The sequence below is a fragment of the Ischnura elegans genome, chromosome X (assembly GCF_921293095.1).
Source record: "Ischnura elegans chromosome X, ioIscEleg1.1, whole genome shotgun sequence".
Taxonomy (NCBI): Eukaryota; Metazoa; Arthropoda; class Insecta; order Odonata; family Coenagrionidae; genus Ischnura; species Ischnura elegans.
Genome location: NC_060259.1, coordinates 82,990,943 through 83,012,881, shown reverse-complemented (window position 1 = coordinate 83,012,881; position 21,939 = coordinate 82,990,943). Strand labels below are relative to the sequence as shown.

Below are 21,939 nucleotides of genomic sequence, written 5' to 3'. Positions count from 1 at the left end.
GCATTTTTGAGCCATCTTTTTGCATCTCACGAGGCCATTTTTATTCTAATTGTTTCAGTATCTTTGGGCAAGTTATTACAAATATTAATGCTTTCATTATCAGTCGGAAAAGTAGTCCCTATTTGAAGCCATGCACTAGCTAGTATGGATTTCAAAAAAGTTTTTAGGGGCTTCTTATTGGGTCTTACTCAGTTTAGCTTCTTGTCTAGCTTACTTAGTCTAGATTTAAGTCTTTGGTAACTGGGGTCTTACTTAGTAGTCACAAATTGAGCGTAGTTTTACTTCTCCCCGATTCAAGATTTCATTTTTCTCTAGTGAGACCAAATCTTACTTTCTGCTTTGCTATCTTCCTCATGGGTGATCGGAGAGAAATTTTATAGAATCCATGTCGAAACAAAACCCTAGGAGCTACCACTAAGTGTTTTCTACATTTACATACTACCACACAAAATGCTTCATTAGGCGTGTACTCGCAGGTGCTAGGACACTAGCCGTTTATACACATTAAAAAAATGCTCCAACGAAATACGCCTAGCATTCAAGCTTGATCTGAGGTTTCCGCGGCGTTTCCGCCGTCTCAGATCACGTGTGGTCGGAACCTGGCCACACTGTGGATTTCGATAGGCCTAAAGTCTTGTGTAATGAAAGCCGTTACTATCCTAGGGTAATCCGAGAAGCTATAGAGATAGCTAAGCACCCTGAGAACTGCAACAGAGAAGACGGCTACACATTAGCCAACACATGGAAAAGGGTCTTCCAATGACCAATCAGAGCCCACCTGAATTCCAACCAATCAAAATCGGCCTCTGATCCCCATAGGTACCTATATAAGACGGCCAAATTTTATGCATCGCTACTTCTGACCTGAAGACGCCAGCAGGATGGCTGGATAAACTGTCGTCACTTATGGACATCTAAACGCGGAGGAACGACCGGAAGCCAAGACTCATACGCCTAGCATTCATTTCAGTCCGTTATTGTTTGGGGGAAAAGCGAATTCCCATATCTATTCGTTCGGCAAAATATTTCTCAAATTTTATCTTTTCTGTCGGACCTGGAAATACAGTGGTGTTCTGCTATGATATTCTCCGTGTCGCTTTTAAAGATATCAATTCTTAATTTCTGAAGTAATCGAAGCCTGGCGATCAGCCTCCGTAACTCATGCGGCTCCAAGCCAAATTTTTTTAACGTCCGTGTAACGCTTTCTGTACATCCGTCGCAGTTTGTGACGAGTCGCGCAGCTTATCATTGTATTTAATGAGCTCTTGAATTAACTCTTTCTGCATTTGATCCCATGCGCTCGCTGCGTATTCAAAATGTGGCTGGACGATTTCCAACACCAATCGATTCCACAAAATACCTCTCATTTTTGTATTGGACTCTGAAATCTTCGCCAAAGAAGTAGGAGTGAAAACTATTGTTTCCACATTTTTAAATTCAAAATGCAAAAAAAGCTAGCACCTCTCTTTTACTTTTAAATCCGAAAATCGTCCCACCAAACGCTTGAAGGAAAAGGAACACTCGTCATTCTCGAGGGAAATACTCTGAAGAGAAAAACTGAAAGTGGGTTTATCCCTTGAGAGTGACACGTGATTGTTAAAAGCGGTCGGGATTATCAAAGAAAATACTCATTTACGCGTCGAAGTTAAGTGCTATACCGGTCGGCTATCGATGCTCAACGGGTAATGTGTGGACAGCGACTGAGAAGACAGTGGGAATCTATTGAGGTCTCTATTTAATCTATGAGAAAGATTGAAGCAGTTCAGCTTAGAACGCAGAAGGAATCGATGAAATATATGTTGATGTATCGCATGCGTCAAATGTTGGTGTAACTACACCAGTTAATAATATAACAATAATTTGTAATGCAGGTTTTTTCTGGAAGGTTATACTCTTGATTCTATACTCACGAAGGGTTCCAGTGCCATAGCTTGGCGATTTCTCAGTAATTAATGACCAGCCATCTGTAAGTAAGCATAACAATTGCAAATATAGGCTAAAATTATCTAAATACTTTTATACCATTTGAAGGCTTTCTTTTGTCATGTAGCGTAAAGAAATGCGTAACAACAAACTAAAGAGTGTTTAGGAATATTTAAAGTACGACGTATCTATAGATACGTCTGGGCTTCAATGGGCTACAATTTTAATTTTAACTACAAAGTAATTTTACAATAGTTTTAAAATGAACTAAATGGATTGAAATACGTACAAAATACTTCCTTTGATAATATTAAATAAATTTGCCTCTTTTAATTTATTTCTCAAAAGAAGCCATTGGTTGGTCAAAATGACGTTAAATTTTATCACAGAGAAGGGAAGATAAAAATAGATCTTTGCAAGCCTCATCACTTTTATGTAACTTTTTTTATAGTTATTTATTCATTCTTACCCACATTAAAAAAAACACTGAGAATTGTTGTATACTTTTGTTAAAAAATGTACTAGAATTCTATCGTGTTGATGTATATGATGATGTCGCATAGCGGTGAAACATGATGCACAGATATTATAATTTAGTGGATAAGTACGAATATATAGTTATAAATATAAATTGATTCCTCAAAGTTAAGCCTGACGTGGTTAAACACGCTCATTTCTATTGTTTTTTACCTCTTCCATGTGACGCTTGTTTCGACACTTTCAGTTCAGTTCAAAATGTTTATTCACGAGCAGAAACAATTACATAGGATTTGAAATAACATCAATAATAATAACAAAAGCTCGTGAAGCTGTTATAGGCTCTTCAGCGTTACTGGGGATTTGTCACTGGTATGGGAGTAGTGTTGGCCCGGCATTTGCCCTAAGGAGGTGGAAAACCCGTAAAACCAGCGTCAGGCCACCTAGGTACAATAAAGTATAAACAATAAACTCTATAACAATAGTCACCAACGTGCCAAGGTAAATTACGGTGGTAACTTAACAATATATAGACTCTGAATAGATCTCTGCAACAATAATATATACTCTGAATAAATAAATAAATAAATATAAAAATTAATACGTAAATAAATAAATATCACTGGATTGGGTCTGATACCCGTCACTGGATGTCTCGACGCCTCTGTGTTGATAATATATGTGGCATATCGTTACTAAGCTATTGCCACAGTGTCAACTCTGAGGTATAAAGAGATTTTTGCATATTGCTAATGGATTTGTGTTGTGCCATTGCCTTTCGCCTCGTGTGATTCATTTATCTGTTTTGTTTTCGTTCCAGAGCGTGCATATGGCGCATGCGCTGAGGCGCATCTCGTACGCCACTTGTGATCCTGACCACTTCCAGTTCAGTTTCCTGGCGCGGGAGCCCAGGGGTCAGCTGAGTTTGCAGTACTGCCACACATTCCTCGCTCAGTCCTCGCAGCAGGTGAGATTTTGTTCCACATTCTCATCATCATCCCATGGGTTTTGAAAAATGCCGTTGAAAATTGATACCTTGAATGAGGTTCGGAAGGTTTAACCAGATAATTAGTAAGTTAAAAGTTATTGTAACATTCCACCAATACTATTATTCCACATTAATTCACAAGGTGTCCTTAGTTCCTAAACTCACGATTAACCTAAGTATTTTGAAATAGTATTATGCTGCGAAGCACGGTACGAAGTACATACCTGTGATCTTGCTGAAAATCCCCTAAGGCAGGTGGAATGGAAGGGTTATGACAGGGGCGGATGCATAAAAAACTCAAGGGGGGCGCAAAAGATATCTTGAGCTACCTTCCCTTTAATCAAATAAAAAATAATCAAGTTAGATGCAAAGTTGAAGAAAGTTATATTTAAAGTGAATATACACGTATAAGAGACAACACCATCTTACGATATAAAAAATTTATAATTGGGGTTCTGCAATGTTCGGCAAAGAGGGCAGCCCCGCAAGCCCCCCCCCCCCAATATTTACCACTTGGTTCGCCACTTGGTTATGATAATCTCCGTTAATGGATTAATTTATATGCTCCTAGCATCGAACCTAAAGCATATCGCTCTTCAGAGTTAATTTGAATTTAGTGTGATCAACACAATAATGAATGCAATATTCAAGTACACAACCCATTATTAATGCGGCTCTCCGATTACCGTGATTCTCGCCTGGTGTAGCATGTAAAGAAGGAAAAAGAGAAGCATCAGATTCGGTAATAGCAAGGGGTTTAAAAGGCCACCCTTTGCATGGATGCCATTGACTGAAGCTGACTGAACCAGTGTCGTAAAGCATGGAATATAAGCACTATCAAACTATACTTATTTAATTATATACATATAGAGAAATCAACTTGCAATTTTGAAATAGAAGAAAAGGCATCATGTATAATGAGCGAGTGTGATAGCCAATGGTTTGTGGATTTACTACTAGTTTAGTAGCTGATGGCGTCAGTTGCGCAGCGAGGGGGGCGTTTCGGGGATATAACCTCTCCAGAACTCAAGAATTTTTTAAAAGTTTAATCCATCTAACTTAATTGGATTGATATTACTTAAGGAATACTGTAAAGATTGATAAAATAACCTATCTGTAAAACTCACCATTTCGAACCGTTTATCTTAAAAAAATTCTGGGGGAGGGCCCCTGCACCTCCCGCTGACCTTATTGGGTATACCACACCACCTACACCCCAGTATTAGTTGCGTTTAAAACCACCCCTAGCCTTAATTCCTAGCTGCGCCCCTGGATGGCGTGTTATAGTGTTTCCTCTTCTTCGCCGAAGGGTACCTCCGCGTTCACAAAGACGTCAGAACTGTACTGCCGCTTCTACGTAGATGTATTTCGTTTACTTGGCAGCCGCCTTGACCATCTGACGTTGGACTTTGGTCAGCCAGTCCCTATGAATCCATTGGCGACGGAGTGTTTAATGGACCGAATATTTATTGAGAAGTTAGAGATGAGGAAGGAGACCACAGTCAGTTTGAAGAACTGTCCAGTCCATGGAGTTGCTCCGACTCAATGGTCCAGTACAAAGGTCGCACGAAAAGTGATAAATATTATTTGGCGTACCGAAGCGTCTACACTTTGGTGGCAGCCTTTTGTGGGCAGTCAGCTAAAGAAATCGTACAATGGACGTTGGACAAAAGGACTTTGGGTCTCTCGAGTGGTCACCGCTGGAATCCTACGACTCAAACAGTCCTCGTCCTCAACCACCTTAAATTCTTCCCTGACAAAAGTTGGCAAGTTAATTTTATTAGAAGGGAAAAACATTATTTTTTATATACTTTAATTTTATTAGAAGTTTCACGCAGAAGTATCCTCCAATGTAAGATAAAATTCGATTTTATTATTTGTTTATTCATCAAACAAACTTGTCATGAAGAATAAGAGTTTTTTCCCGGTGAATGACTTGAATGAATTCTTCTCGGGTTTCCAACCGGGTTATCCTCTGCATGCTGCAGGCCGACGTTTTTTTGGGAGACTTTACCAACATCCTCAGGGCTGATGATACCGATGTCAGTCAATTCAATTCAAAATAAGGTTTATTTCCACACTTCAAGTCTTGTGGAAAGCGCACTAAGCGATAATATATGTATGTGGCCGATCGAGGAGAACGGACAAAAATGACACTTAGAAAAACACAGAAACACATAAAGAAGGACACTCACAAAAAAATTCGCAGACGTTTCAGCGGGTTGACCCGCTATCTTCGGTGCCGAAGGTGAACTTTTATATATTTATATATACTGTCCTCCTTCATCTAGGTGTCCGTGATTGGTTTGTATTATAATATATATCCCACTTATTCTCATGCAAGGCTGCAGTCATTTCCTGTGTATCCTGTTTTTAATCACACACATTTACATAGATAGTTACAGAAATTGAACTAATAATTGGATGCTCCTGTACCAAGTAATGTACTATTATGTACCAAGACTTCTAGGCATCAGGGTAAGGCGGTCTACAGAAATTATGTGTATATGAGAACAGCGGGTGGAAAGTTATTGTTCGCTGCGCTGCCACCAAATAGGCATCATCGTTATAAGCCAACGATCCTGAGATTAGTTTGACGCAGCTCTGCATTCGTCTCTCCTATCCACCAGCCCATTTGTAGTAACGTATTTAATCTCCTTTACATCCTTTACAACCTATTCTATGTAGCTCATTCGGGGTCATACCTTGTCCTTCTTCCCGTCCACCTGTCCATCTATGATTTTTTTCATCAGCCCATCATGCCTCATATTGTGACCAAGTAAGTTGTCCACCTGGGCATACAAATGGGCGTCACGAGTATATTTGACAGCAGCGTGTATGACCTTTCCAATTTTGATTTTGCCTTACCAATAATGTCATATCTGAAAAAAATTGAAAAATGTATTAATCAGCTGCCTGCGGTGGAGGCGGGATAAAGTCCTCGCCTGTGAAAATGAAGGTCCACGGTTCGATTCCCGCCTTGGTAGGTCGTCCCTATACTGGGCAAGGGTGCGTGTGATAGTTTACGTTGGTATTCGTTAGATTTCCCCGCTTTTAAGGCCATAAATTGCTGTTTTTTTGGGGCGATGGAGGTAAGATAAAAAATAATTAATAGAAATCTGGAATTTAAGGTTGATGGAGGCTTTCAAGGAGTAGTGCATTAGGAGCAGCTAGACTTCCGGGTGATCTTCGTGACGACAGTTTCGCAGATATATTAGGCAGCAAATATATTCAGTTGCAGCGTTGTAGTTCGTGTTGCTGCAGATATATTCAGTTTTTAAAGCTTATTACCTGAGACGCCTCCTACAACGCCCGCGACTCTATTGTCACGAGTATGAATCGACGCGTAGGGTAACCCGGAAGCTAGCATCTGTAATTATATTCTTAACCGGCGTGGTTAAGGTGACATTTGCTGCTATAGTCACGTCCTGGTCGCGCCGAAAGCGCAATTTAATGCTGTACCGGTGGGCCTTGGCTCACCCCAACCAGCCAGTTTACATTGATTAATTTAAAAATAGCGCACGTGTTCTGTTGTGGGTGTATTGTGTTGTTTGTGTGAAATAGAAACTTATAACAAAAATATTTTCAAACAGAAATATTGGCTTTTTTGTATCAATTACATTGATACAACAAAAATGATATCATTACAATATGTAAATATTTTTTTATTATTTATTATTATTATATTTTTTTGATAAGAGGTATTTTTTTAATATTTTATTATTTTTTGCCATATCTTTTTCTTTTTATGAAATTTTTTAAAATAATCTTTGCTACATTGCATTAATTATCAAATGATTTCCATTGTATTTTATATTTTTTTAGTTCTTTTATATGTTTTAAAATCGCAAACAAATATGTATCGATTAAAATTGAATTCTTGAATAATGAAACCTAAGATTAGAAGGAGGCCAAGACATAAAAAGGACTCATAACTTGATGAGGCAGTGTATGTGTCGTTGGAAAAGCTGGATTGCGATGCATCAACATTTATACCATCGATTCCTACTGTGTTCCAAGCTGAACTGCTTCTACTTTGCTAATAAATCAAGGCCTCAATCGATTCGTAATGCATTTGCAGTGTTTCTCAGTGGCTGTCCACACGCGTTGAGCGACACAGTCCACCTGCCATCTGCGACTGTTGTAAATTCATTTTGAATTCTTGGTGGGTGACAGCACATCCAATGGCCAACTGGAGAGTCCTCTTTTGTAATGCTTTTTTGGTGATTGTAATGGTGCATTCCTTTTCGCATTTTTCCGAGACGCCTCTCATGATCGCTCTCTGAAGAGTTCGCTTCTTTGTCACTGCCCCCCACGCACTCTGTCCCCCTATTTCACCTGGGCCCGAGAAGAAAAGGCCCTCCTAAAATACCTTTCCAAAGGCCCCGCCTCCATTCTTGCCCGGAGACCCTTTCTCGGGTCTCAGACCCAACTTGCATGACCGCACCAGCCGCTCACGGATTGCAAACATTTCGGCTTTCCGTGACGCGTCCTTGCCTTCTTTTAACGGTTTTCAACCTGTTCCTTTTCCATCGAAGAGCTTCGAGAACGGGTCAGCCTTTCCGGGAAAATACGTGGCGCAGTTTTAATAGCTGCGATTTCCCCTGCGAACTGCTTGAGCAATTGAGAATGGATATCTTTGAGAGCGACACGGAGAACATAATGTTAGGACTCCACTATATTTCCATGTCCGACAAACGATAAATTGAGAGAGATATTTTTCCATAATTTTAAGTGGACTATAACCGAAGGCCCACCGATCACCGCCATTCGATATACAACTTACTAAAAATGAAAACTACGCGATTCGTCAAAAACTGGTACGGGCGAACATAATGTCTTACACATCTACATCTACATAATACCCAGCGAGCCACCTCTAGGGTGTTTGGCGGGGGATGATCAATCACCAGCACGCAGCATGCAATAGGGTGGTTTCCTATTATTTTTTTTATTGCCTAAATCGAAAGATAATTACTCCTGGAGTACGTATTTCACGCTTTTAGATTTTTAAATGACGATATCTATTTTACGCGATTAAATGAAAAGTGAAAAATTTCAAGCGCGCAGAAAACGCGACGGCTAAGTATGAATGCCGGGAAAACTCCGTGTGACGTCGTTCTGGTTCCCGCTGCCGCAAGTGAGGTGACCTTGGGGTGAGGCTCTGAGCGCTGATACGACGCAGGATGCTAGCAGGTAGCAGAGTATCATGCTGGCTGGTAGCGCTTGGCTTAACTAAGGAATATTAATACCTTAATTACAGGCTCAGACCATTCGCAACAGAACTTGCGATCGCACGTGGGGTATGCAACATTCTAGGTCAATACGCAGACCCCTACTGTAGCCTGAATCACTGATTTCCATTGCTATTATACAGAAATTCATTGCTTAAGATGATGAAAAGAGGGTCCATGGCTCTAGGTATAGTGAGAACTTAAACTAAAGCCACATCATGAAGACCTATGAACCAATAAAGATGATCGTAGAAGGGCAAGATGATGACATGAAAGGTGGAGGAAGTCCATGATGAAAAACACAAATGGTAATTTCCACACTTTTTAATACCAAAAATCAACAACCGAGCATGGTTTCAACACATTGTGTCATTTTCAATGTGCTGAAACCTGGGTCGGATGTGCGTGGAAGGTACCATTTGTGTTTCTCCATCATGGATTTATCGAACTTCCACCAAATCAAGCCAGGAACGATTTTATGCGTAGGCAAAGGAAGACTCAGAATACATGGATATCTCCATGTAATTTCGTAATGAATTGCGATTATGGATGACTACTCTGCTATAAACAACGGGTTAGGCGTAAGTTTTTATCTGAAATCTAAAAACGCGGTACCCTATTTCCACTGCTTTCAATATTCTATATCAGTGTTTGCCTAGCTTATCCTATTCAGAGCATGATGCAGTGAAAGTTGAAAATGTCGACTGACTCGGTATAGTATATTGCAAAATATCCATAATGCAGAGAATTTTTCACTTTTTTGTTGGAATAGCACCACAGTTTATGTAATGAAGCAGGTTATGAAGAACATGGAGAGCAATCGGAATCTTCTAGAAGTGTTCTGAGAATGAAACGCGTCCAAGTGGTGGCGTTAAGCTAGTTCCTGTGCACAGTGGTGCAGCGAGGGGGGGGGGGTTTGGGGATTAAAACCCCCCCAGAGCTCAGAGAAATGTTTAAGTTTAACCCTTAACCAGTGACGTGCAATTCTTGTTACACTACCAGTGACGTGCGGTCTGGGAGACCGCAATAAATCAAAAATTCATAAAATATTGCTACGCCATTTTTAATGTTTTTTTTTAATTTTCTTTGAATGCTTAACTATTTTAAAACTTATATTAAAATTTTTACACTCCCAATACGAACCAATTTGTCATGAAAAATTGTGATTTGAAGCAGGATCAAAAAACTGATGCCAAAAACACTTGAGTTAAAATTATTATATTTATGTATCAATATTTCGCCAGATTCAAAAAAGGCCTTAAATGTTAAAGTGGGAAGGCTAAGTAGTAAGTAGCCATAAAATTTATCCCGCTTATTCCTTTTCTTGATGTATTCTTAGTAAGTGACGTGCGGTCTCACAGACCGCTAATCGAGTTCAATTGCAAATTTACAGAAATTAATACAAGGAACGTTAAATTTTAAGAGTGGGATGTCCTTGTTATGCAAAAATATGAAGCTAACGAGAATTATAGATATTTTGAAATCTTAATTTTGAAAATATTCATAATTTTAGAAACGCAGCGGTCTCTCAGACCGCACGTCACCGGTTAAGGGTTAATCCATTTAACTTAATTGGATTGATGTTACCAATAGAATAGTGTAAGGTTTAATAAAATATCCCTCAGAAAGCCGTAAAACTCACCATTTTGAACCGTTTATCTTAAAATTCCGCAATTTATTAATCTCGCACCTACCGCTTATCCTAGTGGGTATTCCATACCCCCACACACCCCGGTATTACTAAACCCCCCCTCAGCCTTTATTCCTGGCTGCGCCCCTGCTCGTGTGTGCCTACAAAGTATTGAAAACGATACTACACCCTTAATATGTCGACACCTCACGAGAAATCGCTGAAATATACTAAGCATATAATACAATGGTGAAATAGAATGAAATATTCCTGAGATGAGCACCTAATTAATCTTTTAGAAAATCTAGGTATCCCCTATACCCTATATTCTGGAACTTAATTACGTAATTACGTTGCACCTAAACCCCCCTCCAACCTTAATTCCTAGCTTCGCCCCTGCCTGTGCATGCTTACCGGATTCATCCATGCCTGCACGAAAAACAATTACTTATAACTGATATAGGAGTATTTACTGTTAAATTCAAAGTTATTGTGTCGAGAATGTATCAGTCACGCCGGATAATTGGCGTCGTCATGGTAGTTATTACGGTCCCACGACGCACCGTCGGGTCAAGCGAGAAGGTGGGAATTCCGAACGGGGTAGAGAAAGGAATTTACATTTCTTGCGATCCGGTCGCTATCGGACGCACTTAAAAGACGGCAAAACGTCCAAGAGAGCGTTTCTCGTGAGCGGACCGGAATGTCTTCCATTTCACGCCCCTTGGCAGCTCTTGCCATACCGACCACCTGCGACCTCAACATCCGAGTCGGGAAATATTACTTCCTCTCGATCGCTGGAAATTCCCATAACCAGTTCATTTGCGCCGCAGAGTGTGCGCGCGTCCGCACAGAACGTGGGCATCAGTGGCGCAGCGAGGGGGAGTTTCGGGGGATAAACCCCCCCCCCCACCAGAGCTCAGAGAATTATTTAAGTTTAATCCATTTTACTTAATTGGATTAGTATTACTTATAGAATAGTGTTGGGAGGAATCAATATCCCTCAGAAAGCCGTAAAACTCGCCATTTTGAACCATTAATCTTAAAATTTTTCTGGAGGAGGGCCCCCGGAACTCCCGCTTAACCTGGCGGGCATGCAATACCAGTGGCGCAGCGAGGGGGGGTTTTGCGGGATAAACCCCCCCCGCAGAGCTCAGAGAAATATTTAGGTTTAATCCATTTTACTTAAGTGGATCAGTATTACTTATAGAATAGTGGAAGGATTAATAAATATCCCTCAGAAAGCCGTAAAATTCACCATTTTGAACCATTTATCTTAAAATTCCGCAATTTATTAATCTCGCACATACCGCTTATCCTGATTGGTATTCAATACCCCTAAACACCCCGGTATTAGTTGTACCTAAACCCCCCCAGCCTTAATTCCTAGCTGCGCCCCTGTGCAATACTCCCACACCCCTAACTATTAGTTGCGCCTAAAACCCCCCCTAGTCTTAGTTCTTAGCTGCGCCCCTGGTGGGCATCGCCACGTTGTAAATTGTGGTATAATTTCTTTTGAACAGTAAATTATAATTTGATCATCACCATCATCATTACTGGTCATCAATCCCAAGATTGGTTTGACGCAGCTCTCCACTCAATTCTCCAATCAGCTAATATTTTCACACATGCGTATTTCTTTTCTTTTACAACTTTTCTTTACCTGTTGCATATATTTTGTTCGATCTCTTTCCTTTTTCGTTCTTCCCATCTACTTTTCCCTCGGCGATTGTCTTCTTCAGGCTATCGTGTTACAAGATGTGGCACATAAGGTTGTTCCGTCTTCTTATCAAGATTTTCATGACTCTTCTCTCATCTCCCACTCTACAATTTGATAGAGTACTACTTTTTGTTCGCACTCATCTTCGAGTGTCGAGTACGTTCTGCTAGTAATCAATAAAATATAAATTTTTGAAGCACTGAGCCTAATTTATTCCCTTATTTAGTCATTATTTTAATCAGACTCAGATTTTATGAGTTATGACGAGAAATATTCGCATGATCCTGACTTAACGACTACGCGTCGTCGTTTGACAAGCAAATATATTGCCATTACTCTCAGTCACCAAAGAGAGCGAGCTACCTCTTATTTCTATTCAAATAGCGTTTTCAATATAATTATTGGTTTAGTATTGCATTCAATTATGGTGAAATTGTAATTCTACCACCATGAACCAAGGAATAGGACATTGGGATGATGAATAAGGCAGCAATTTGCTTTTGGAAGTGATGTTGCACATCTTTGTAAATGCCGGATGCTGTTGCAGCGAACTATTCAAATTCATTATTTTATAATCATATATGGTTTGCATTGAAAAATCTTAAAAGTTTGAGGCTTGAAGAAGATAATGCATCTTAGTAGACCATTAAAAACTCTTTTTTTTGCAGTCCTCAAAAGGTGAAACGCTGTCCAAATTTGGGCATCATAAAAGTGCAAATTTTCCTGTAGGGATCATATTTAGAAAACAAAGCGTTGCAGAAAAAAATACTCTTTAGCTTCCAATTTTATATTCGCTGAGATTATCACCCATTAAATAACTAGAGTACCTAAGGTCTACATGACCATTATTTCTTATTTAATAACTACCTCTTCGTTGTAGATCAGTTTAATATTCTGATAAAAATGGGATTATTGGGAATCATGACTTGCTCGAAATGGGTCCACCGACTCCGAAGGAATGTTGTGGCTTGTTAATTTATTGCTTGCTCATTAATAATTAAGATCCCGGAAGAACTGACGAAACTACTAATATCTCCGAAAGTTTCGTTTCATTTTTAGGCATTCTTAAAGTTCCCTTGTGCCGCATATTATTCCTCAGTTTCTTATGTTACAAAAATTGAAATGTTTTAGTTGCATTTTAATATTTAACACAATTATATGGAAGGTAAAGATTGGATTTTCATTGACCAATACAGAAATAAGGACCAAGCCTGACGTTGGCTGCCATTGTTAACCATTTCCGTCCGATAGGTATTTTGGCCAATTTGAAAGTATCCCTCTACTGGTGTATGACGGTTATTCACTGAGAGCGGCGATCGAGAAGTACTCCGGGAGCTCAGCTCAGATGATTGGGAATCGCCTGCTAGCTGTCTCAGCCAGCAAGAGATTAAATTTAGACAATTGCATGGGTGGATCGGAGATTTTTTTCTGGGGGAGCACAAGGATCTGACAGGCAAACGGTCTTTTCATACCTGCGGTAAAAAACAACATACATAAATTACTGTACGAAATATTCTCTTTATTTCAATACGAAAGGTATTAATATGAAAATATTGTTAAGTTATATGTGTACTAACGATAGTTTTGAGCCCCTTTCCAACTTGGGCGATGTTTTTTTTCGAGAGCTCACTAGCGAAAGATCAATGACTAGCAAATCTGTCTACTGGACTACGGCTCAAGGCTTAAATGATTGAGGCTTAGCAATACACAAAACAAAACAAGTGTAATTATTACCGTATTAAAATGTGATCTATTTGTTAAGCATGTTGGGGGGGAGGCACGTGCCCCTGTTCGGGCCCCCTCAGGAAATTCGTTCGGGGGATCCAAAACTAGGATATTCTGGGGAAAAATTTTGAAAACCAGGGTACCGAGTAGAGGCTTAAAAGCTAATGTTAACACGTTCCACGATCGAAAAAACTCCATTTTTCAAATAAATCTTACTGAAATTCAAGAATTTTCATTATTTTGTTTTCTCTTACGACAGTATACGGTCCATGGTCGAAACTTGCCCAGCTATACAAACACTGCCATTAAACTACCAGAGCGGCCGAAACCAAATGTATCGTTTGATAATTCAGAATTTAAACAAAAGGTCAAACCTTTTTTGGCAATGGTATCATGATTTATTATTTGTAGACTTTCCTCTGCTCCATGTTTAATTTATTTTTTGTATGTCTCAATATTTTTGGGGGGGTTCCGGACCTCTCCCCCCGCTCTGCCCCTGCCGGTGCACCCCCTATATCCGCCTATGGACAGTTGTGTTCCTAGAAACAAACTGCTGTTACCTGCGTGAATCCTGTTCCGCCGCGTTAATTTGATTAATTGATATGGCCCGCGTGGAACTGGAGTGATCGTTGAGGTGTAGACCGGCACAAGGCGGCAGCGGAGGGCTCTGGTTGGCCGCGACCGCGGGAGGCCATTGGCCAGGCGGGAGGGGAGGGCAACCGGAATGCGGGGAGGGGGTCGGGGGTAGTCGGCAACCCGAGCGGCGGCCGGGCAGCGACGCAAGGTAGGCCGCGGCGGGCGGGTCCCGCGGCTGTCTGCTCCATCGCCACGAACAAACACCGTGTGTCTTCTTCGGCCCGCGTTTTCCTCTGCGTGTGCGCCAAGCGAGTGAGTGCCAGTAGTCTTCTGCGGCACCCCCCCGCGCCGGGTGCGGCCCGAGCCACGGAGCGGCCGCGGAGCGCGCCGCGCCCGCGTCCCGGGCGTACAGCGGCCGGCGAGGCCGAGGTCGGCGGCCGGGGCATGCGGCGCGGCCGGGCGCCGCTCGCGCGTGCCATGGGCCGGGTGCGGTGCGGTCCCGAGGCGCGGGTCGCGCGCCGCCTGCAGTATCGACGGTTAGTGGAGGAGGCGAGCGGCGTAGCCGAGTGCCGGGTGCCGCCGACGGCTCCCCATTATCCTCCCGGTGCTGCGCTCCTGCGACACCCAGAGTACTTCTCTTATTGTTGCTGTCACTGTGGTCATAGGCAAAAGGTGCAGGTGAGTGTATCCGCCCCGCGTCTGTGCTTTGATCCGGGGTGGGGGAATGTTTTTCCACGGCCAAAATCGTGTGCGAATCGTGAAGGATGGATAATACTGGAATTTACGCCGAGCATCGCATTCGGGGCCATTGGCTGGTGCTTCTCGGAAACGTATTATTGTTTTTGTGATTGGGAAATGTGATTTTTTTATCCGTTAATAGGCTATATTTTGGCCATTTGGTTACTTTGCCCTGAATGCGTTGTGTCCCATTACAGTGAGAAGGGAAAACGATGTAATTGCATCTGCCCCTGTGCCATACCCCATTATTTTGATGAGTGTGGTGACCGTCTATGAAGTGTGTCTTGATATTCGCACCATCACCCGATAACCCTTATCGTGTGCCACATCTTTCGCGTAGTGAACATGGCTGCCTGATGAAGGCATGTGATCGTGCTACTGTGGGGATGGCCGTCCTTTTTAATTAGAGCTCGCATTGGTGTCTATGCAATTCAACTTCCAAGCCGTGGAAAGTGCACAGGCGTTCAAGTTGCGGCTGCCAAGCCTTCCTTCCATGGCTTTGAAACATCCACGCTTACCTTTCCATTCGTGGCCACGAGGCTGCTGCCTGCTTTCTCCACGAGCGCATGGCAGGCAACACGACGGTTTGAGTGGTGGCCAGAGGTGCTTTGGGGCGCCGCTGGAGGCGCTGCACGTCGTCGGGCCAGCCTCCCTGCTTGCCACTCACATTCCCCTACCCCTCCCCTTGCTGTGGTGAACAGTTCCTATGCTTCAGATCGACAAAGTAGTCTTCTTTTGCATCAGGTTTACGTCGTCTCGACGAGACTGAGCAGATTTTTCGCAATGGATATGAGATACCTTTCTTCTTAATGGGTTTCCTCAGCTCGATATGAAGTCATCTTCTCCACAAGCGGGGGGAAATTGTCCATGGCCGGAATATTTATCCGTATTACCCAAATACTGTCTTGAAGCCATTGAATCCATTTAGACGTTTCTAAATACACTGCTGGCTATTTTGGATAAAAGTGATGCCGTTTCCATTTTTTTGCTAATAACTAGTCTTTTCAAGTACCTTCATACATAATGATTTGGTATTTAGCGACTGAAATTATTGTAATTGAGTAAATCACTCAATTCTTTGCATGAGACCTTCTCCATAAGCTTTTTCAGCAGAATATGTAATAGAATTAGCAACGCGAATTTAGATAGCTCTTACATTTTTCTGAATTGATTTATTACTGGGGAAATGCACTTTCAACCTCTCTTCTACCTCCGCCTCCAACTATTTGCATATTTTACTTAGGATGAGGAAGTTCCGGCCATGCTGTTCGACAATCTTTTCAAGTAGGTGATTATCACAAAAGTGCACCGCACGAATTAGCTGCATACCTACCTCCACTTTTAGTGATAGGTTCATTTTGCTCGGTAAAAGATGCAATCGTATGGAAACTTTATAAGCCGGCGTAGATTATTATTTGCTAGAACCCTGAAGAATGGAAGCGTGTGATGGAAGTAAGGCCATAGCCGCATCAGTTGTTCTTTAAGTTTCAACAAGTTTTCGTCAAGGTTTACAGTTAGCGGTCAACTCGCCAGGCAGATCAAGGATGTGAGTACCCAACTGATTTTTAATTTGAAGTTATAGTTACTCATGGATCCTCAAACACTTTATGCTATCTCTATTTAGTTGTTCTTTGAACACTAATGATCTATTATGCAAGACACGTTTTGCTGAATCGACAATAACTTCTCTCAAGTATATCGGCGGAGGTTGCTTTTCCTTCTAGTTGATGTTTTCGCAGATAGATTGACCAATTTAACCGCGTGTCTTTCCGCGGGAACAAGTCAGTAGCATAACTATATGGTGCCCATGCTTTTTTATTTAGAAGGCACTTTTATTATTAGTATCCATATGATTTTGTGACTTTTTATCTCTTTAGTTCTCCGAATGGCTAATTTTTTTCATCATACCCATCCGGTTTGCCGCTACGTGCATTTCATTATATAATGACCTCAATGGTCATATCATGTTTGAATTTTCGATTTCGCTCGCAAGGCTATCGTAAAGTTTTTCTGCTGTTATTTTTTAAAATTGAATTTTTTTGCAATGTTAGCCCTCTTTGTGCCGCGTGCCGATATATCGGCTATTGCTTCTCATTCAAAAAGTGCCACGATACGAAAAATCGGCTCTGAGATAGTTTATTGTTCAAATTAAAAAAAATATGTGGCAGCTAGCTAAAAAAATCACGATTAATTGCACAGCTAAAAATTAATATAAACAGCAAATTTTAAAGTACGGCCTGTTCATATGCAAACAATGAAATTACAGGAATTGTTTTTGAAGATGTATCGTCTTATTTAAATACCGATGATATTTCTCGCCAATGCCACTTCAATGTGGCACTAAGAGATTCAAATATTATTTTGTTGTGTTATACCAGTAATTATCTGATTGGTACCCATATAAACAAAACCCATTATAATTTTGTTAATGAACGCTTATTATGGACCCCATGTCAGGTAATCATTAATTTCAAACTATACTTTGATCTGAAACGAATTTGTTGCTACACAAAAAGTACATTTTCAAAGCCGTGAATATCAAAAACGGATGTTTGCACTTGGATCGCGGGATCCCAGTTGTGTCGCGAAGAGAGCAATTCTGTCCCATCGTTGAACTTCATGCCTTACTGATGATACGCAAGGAATTGCATCAAGGCGAATGTTTTCATCCACATTCTTCAAGGATAACTTTTGTGAAGGACGAAATTAAGGCCACGGTCTTCATATTTTCACTCTATAATACGGAAAGAATACTGAATAGACCCGACTCGAGAGTTCATTAAAAGATACCTTTTATTTCACAGTAAACTATCGAAAAATATTCACCTGATTTTTCTGCTGTTAAAAATCTAGCATTTCAGTCCTCAAGTTATTTTGTGCAGTAATGAGTTAAATATTATAAAAATTGCATCCAGCAGTATTAACATAAATGAAGGTAGAGTCAACGGTTTTGTAGTCTGATGATGATAATATATTTAGAACAAAACATCTCAAATTGTGCTTGCATGAAATTGGACAAAAACTTTGTGATTATACATTAAAGCAACTATATGAATGCTTGCAATAAATAGAAGTTAAGAAATAAAATTTATTCAAAGGTACCACTCAATTCGTCAATTAGCTACGGAACTGAAATTGCAGTACTTCGAAGAAGATAGCTCAAAGAACTTCATAGCCGTTCTTTAATAATTTACACCTTTTGGAACTACCATTGTGATGTTATCTTTAGTTTGACACATATCGTTGGTACAATGAGTTCCTTGATATATTTTACCGGTTCATTTTGCAAATGTGTGCAGCAATTAATGGTTAAAACGAGAGAAATTCCATTCATCTGCGCCCTATGAACCATTGAATATCTTGATTTGGCAATTGAAAAAAAGTGAATTTATGATTTAACAACTTGAGATATTGTTTCCTAATGACTTTTGGATATCTTACACTTTACATCGTAAACTGCTTTGGCTAATACTTCTGTTTCAATAGGAAAGCAGTTTCTTTTTAATACATAGTAATAGCTACTACTGGCTAAGCACTCTACTTATTATTGCATGTAAAGGTCATTCAGCGGAAATTCTATGGGAATAAATCACGTATGTTGTTACCTTTTACACCCTTGTCATTTTTTTGGACAATTTTTGGGTACTTATGAAGTATATGGCAATGCGCCAGTGAAGGTAAATAGATATGCATTAATATTTATAGACAGGGTGGTATGTATACTTAAATAGTGAGATATTGAGAGACCCTACATAAGTATATGTACCGCCCTGTATTTATATCTCTTCGTTCATCCCTTGATAATGACCTAAAAAGGCCGAAGCTGGTTTGAGTTTTTGATAAATACAGTAAGAAATGCAACAAAATTTACTTTTTAATCCACCATCCGCTCATTAAATAATTTTTGCTCTGTTTGTTCCGTAAAATTTGTAATGTAAATATGCGAAGTCATAACGTTGGGCGGTTGCGTAAAAAATTCTTGAAAACGAAGTTGAATTCATTTATATGGCGCTCTAATGTCGCGACATTAATAAGTCATATTGCTGCATATGTGGACATTTATTTACTCATCCGTTCACATGGTTCATTCCGGTATACTGAGTACCGACAGTTTAAATGTTACCCTGTGTTGATTACTGTGGGGAAAATAATGTTGCTACCTACTACACCTTTGTCATTTTTGTTGGCAATTTTTTGGGCATTGGAGTTCATGAAGCATACAGCAGTACGTCAGTCAAATCAAATGGATATATATACATTAATATTAAATAACAAGTGTTCCATATTTCATAGCCATTGAATATCTGTGTTTCATGCTTGGACCTGGTCATTGCAAACATAGAAATATCGGCCACCAAAGATTTTTTCATGAAGTTTATAGCGGTATTATGCTAAATAATACTATGTGTTATGCACTTTGCTGAAAAATATATACTATATTAATATTAAACATCACATATTTCATAGTGATTAAATGGCATTTGTGGAACGTCTCATGTTTTGGATCTGGTCACCGCAGATTTCAAAATATCGGTAATCGAATACAAAATAATGCCCCGAGGTATTATTATTTCATACCAATCGTTTTGGCTCCCCAATCGTCGGTGTAGCCGGTGTAGGCTCGCCGGCCCCCCGAGGCGAAGATCCCCCTGGGGGTGAATCCCGATAGAGAGTGGTGGTTGTGCGTTGAGTCGTTCCCAGGCGGTGAAGCCCTATGGAACTCTTCCCACCACTTTGGCGTCTGGGGGCGGGGACCACCCCTGTGGCCTCCCGCCCCCTCCCCCACCGTCTGCGCCCCTTCATGACGTGGTCCGCCTCACGACTTAACCTTTAATTTCTTCATCATTAATCCACATCTTCGGATCCGCCGCGGTTAGGTATGCAAGGTGTGCATTCATGCTTGATGTAGCAGCGCTGTTTATAGCGTGTGTTCATCTTAAATATTTACGACGAGGATTGCATGAACAAATCTACGTCTAAAAAAAGCTTTAACTAGTGCTATTAATTGAGTGGGTTGGAAGCTAAGGGGTACAAGTGATTTCTCTTTTCTATACAGAGTTAGGTACAGAAATTAGGTATTGAGAACAAACGAGATCAATGAGATGTTTAGTAGTGCATTTGATTTTCCACTCGATGTCAGCACAGAACAGAGACTCACTCGTTTCCCTTGGCAACCAGGTTTTTGTGTATTTATTCTAGCAATTAACTTTACCTTACTCTGATGAGAAAAAAATCACTGGAACCCCTTGGCTTTCAACCCATTCAATTGAAAGTCATAATAAGGTAAATAATTTGCTACTCGTATAGACAAGTGAAAACATGAGAAATACTTTTCTTCTTCTCCAGTTACAATCCTAGGAGAGTACCTAACCATAGAAGAAGTGAACTTTATATTCGCGACGATTTTTTCTACCGAATTCATATCTGTACCATGGCAGTCCTTAAGAGTGCAAATAGTTTATTGAAAATTGGACGATGAATGAACCAGTACGCACTCATCGCCGCTCTGTGAGCATTAAAAAAATGTAGTCTAAGAGAATACGCCTACATGATACTCTGCGAGCCACCTCAAGGGTGTTTGGCAGGGGGTGAGCATACATCAACGTGCGGCATGCTGTACGATACGTCGTCTTTGTAATCGGAAAGAATTGCCTTAACAAATGCACATGCCAGCAGGCGGTGTGAGCTCTTGCCGATTATGAATTGTTTTATGAAAAGTGGCACCAGTCTTGCAAAAAATACAGAATTATTTTTCAGTAAATCCATGCAAATGATTAGAAATAGTTTGATGCCTAAGAAGAAAACAAGGAACAGAAAACACGAAACAGAAAAGGAGAAAAAAACTACATGCATTTGATCGACCTAGCGAGTACAGCGATTAATTACAATAACTTGGTACTCCGTTGCAGTTCGTAAATGCGTGTGTATTTGCATTCTAAAGGTGAAATTCACACTATATTTCATCTTGGTTATCCTTTATGATGTCATCTAAAGATATTTATGGGCACCTTATTTCGAACTTTCTGGAAGCATTGATCTTATTTGGCCATCCAGATGCATGAGAAGGGGCAATTATTGCCAGACCACTGCCACTGGTCAAGACGTCTCCACATTTAGCTCCAACTTACTGTTTTATAATTATTTACAGTTTTTTTAAATGTAGTTAAACGAAAGGATATTCCCATTCGTTCTTCAGACTTACCCATGCCGGTCATCGAAAAATTTTTTTTGCGAAAATTGTCCAGAAGCGAAGCTTAACTGCAATGCCACACAAAGGGGATGTAGATACTGGCTGAGTATTCACATGAGACTATGCCTTCATGGTAATAAAAATTTCGTCTTTTGAAGTTTAAACTTTATTCACGTTATTGAAACTAGTTTTGACGGTTTAAGGATCACCATCACTGGTCAACAATACTAAGATTGGGTTGACCCAGCTCTCCACTCCATTCTCCTATCAGCTATTCCTCTCACACCAACGTATTCCTTCTCTTTCATATCCATTTTTACCTGTTCCACATATTTCATTCGAGGTCTTTCTTTTCCGTTCTTGCAATACACTTGTCCCTGGACGATTATCTTCATCAGGCTATCACGTCCCAAGATATGGCCTATAAGTTTGTTTCCGTCTTCTTATCAAGGTTTTCTTGTGGCTTCTTTTCTCTCCTACTCTTCTTAGGACTTCGGCTTGAGGGTAATAGAATGATTCTTCGACATTGACTTTAAGTTCAATCGAATCAGGCGTGATATAGTGGAAGTGCGAGATATTGAAATGAAAGGTAGTTACACTTTTCCACAATAATTCAATGCATGCGACGCGTGTCGGCTCACAGAGCCATCAATTGGCACAAGACGGCTAACATCGTCTCTATGATGGTACATTTGGTGTCAGTTGATAGCTCTGTGTGCCAAAACGGGTCGAAACGCATTG

The 21,939-nt window shown here is 40.5% G+C and overlaps 1 protein-coding gene across 1 annotated transcript in view; it reads left to right on the top strand.

Annotated features, from left to right (window-relative positions):
* The window catches only part of LOC124170803 (tensin-1-like), a 366,656-nt gene that overhangs the window by 254,684 nt on the left and 90,033 nt on the right, over positions 1-21,939 (top strand). Inside the window, exon 5 of the mRNA XM_046549768.1 lies at positions 3,221-3,367. Within this exon, the coding sequence (XP_046405724.1) occupies positions 3,221-3,367 (147 nt within the window). The remainder of the gene's footprint in view (positions 1-3,220; positions 3,368-21,939) is intronic.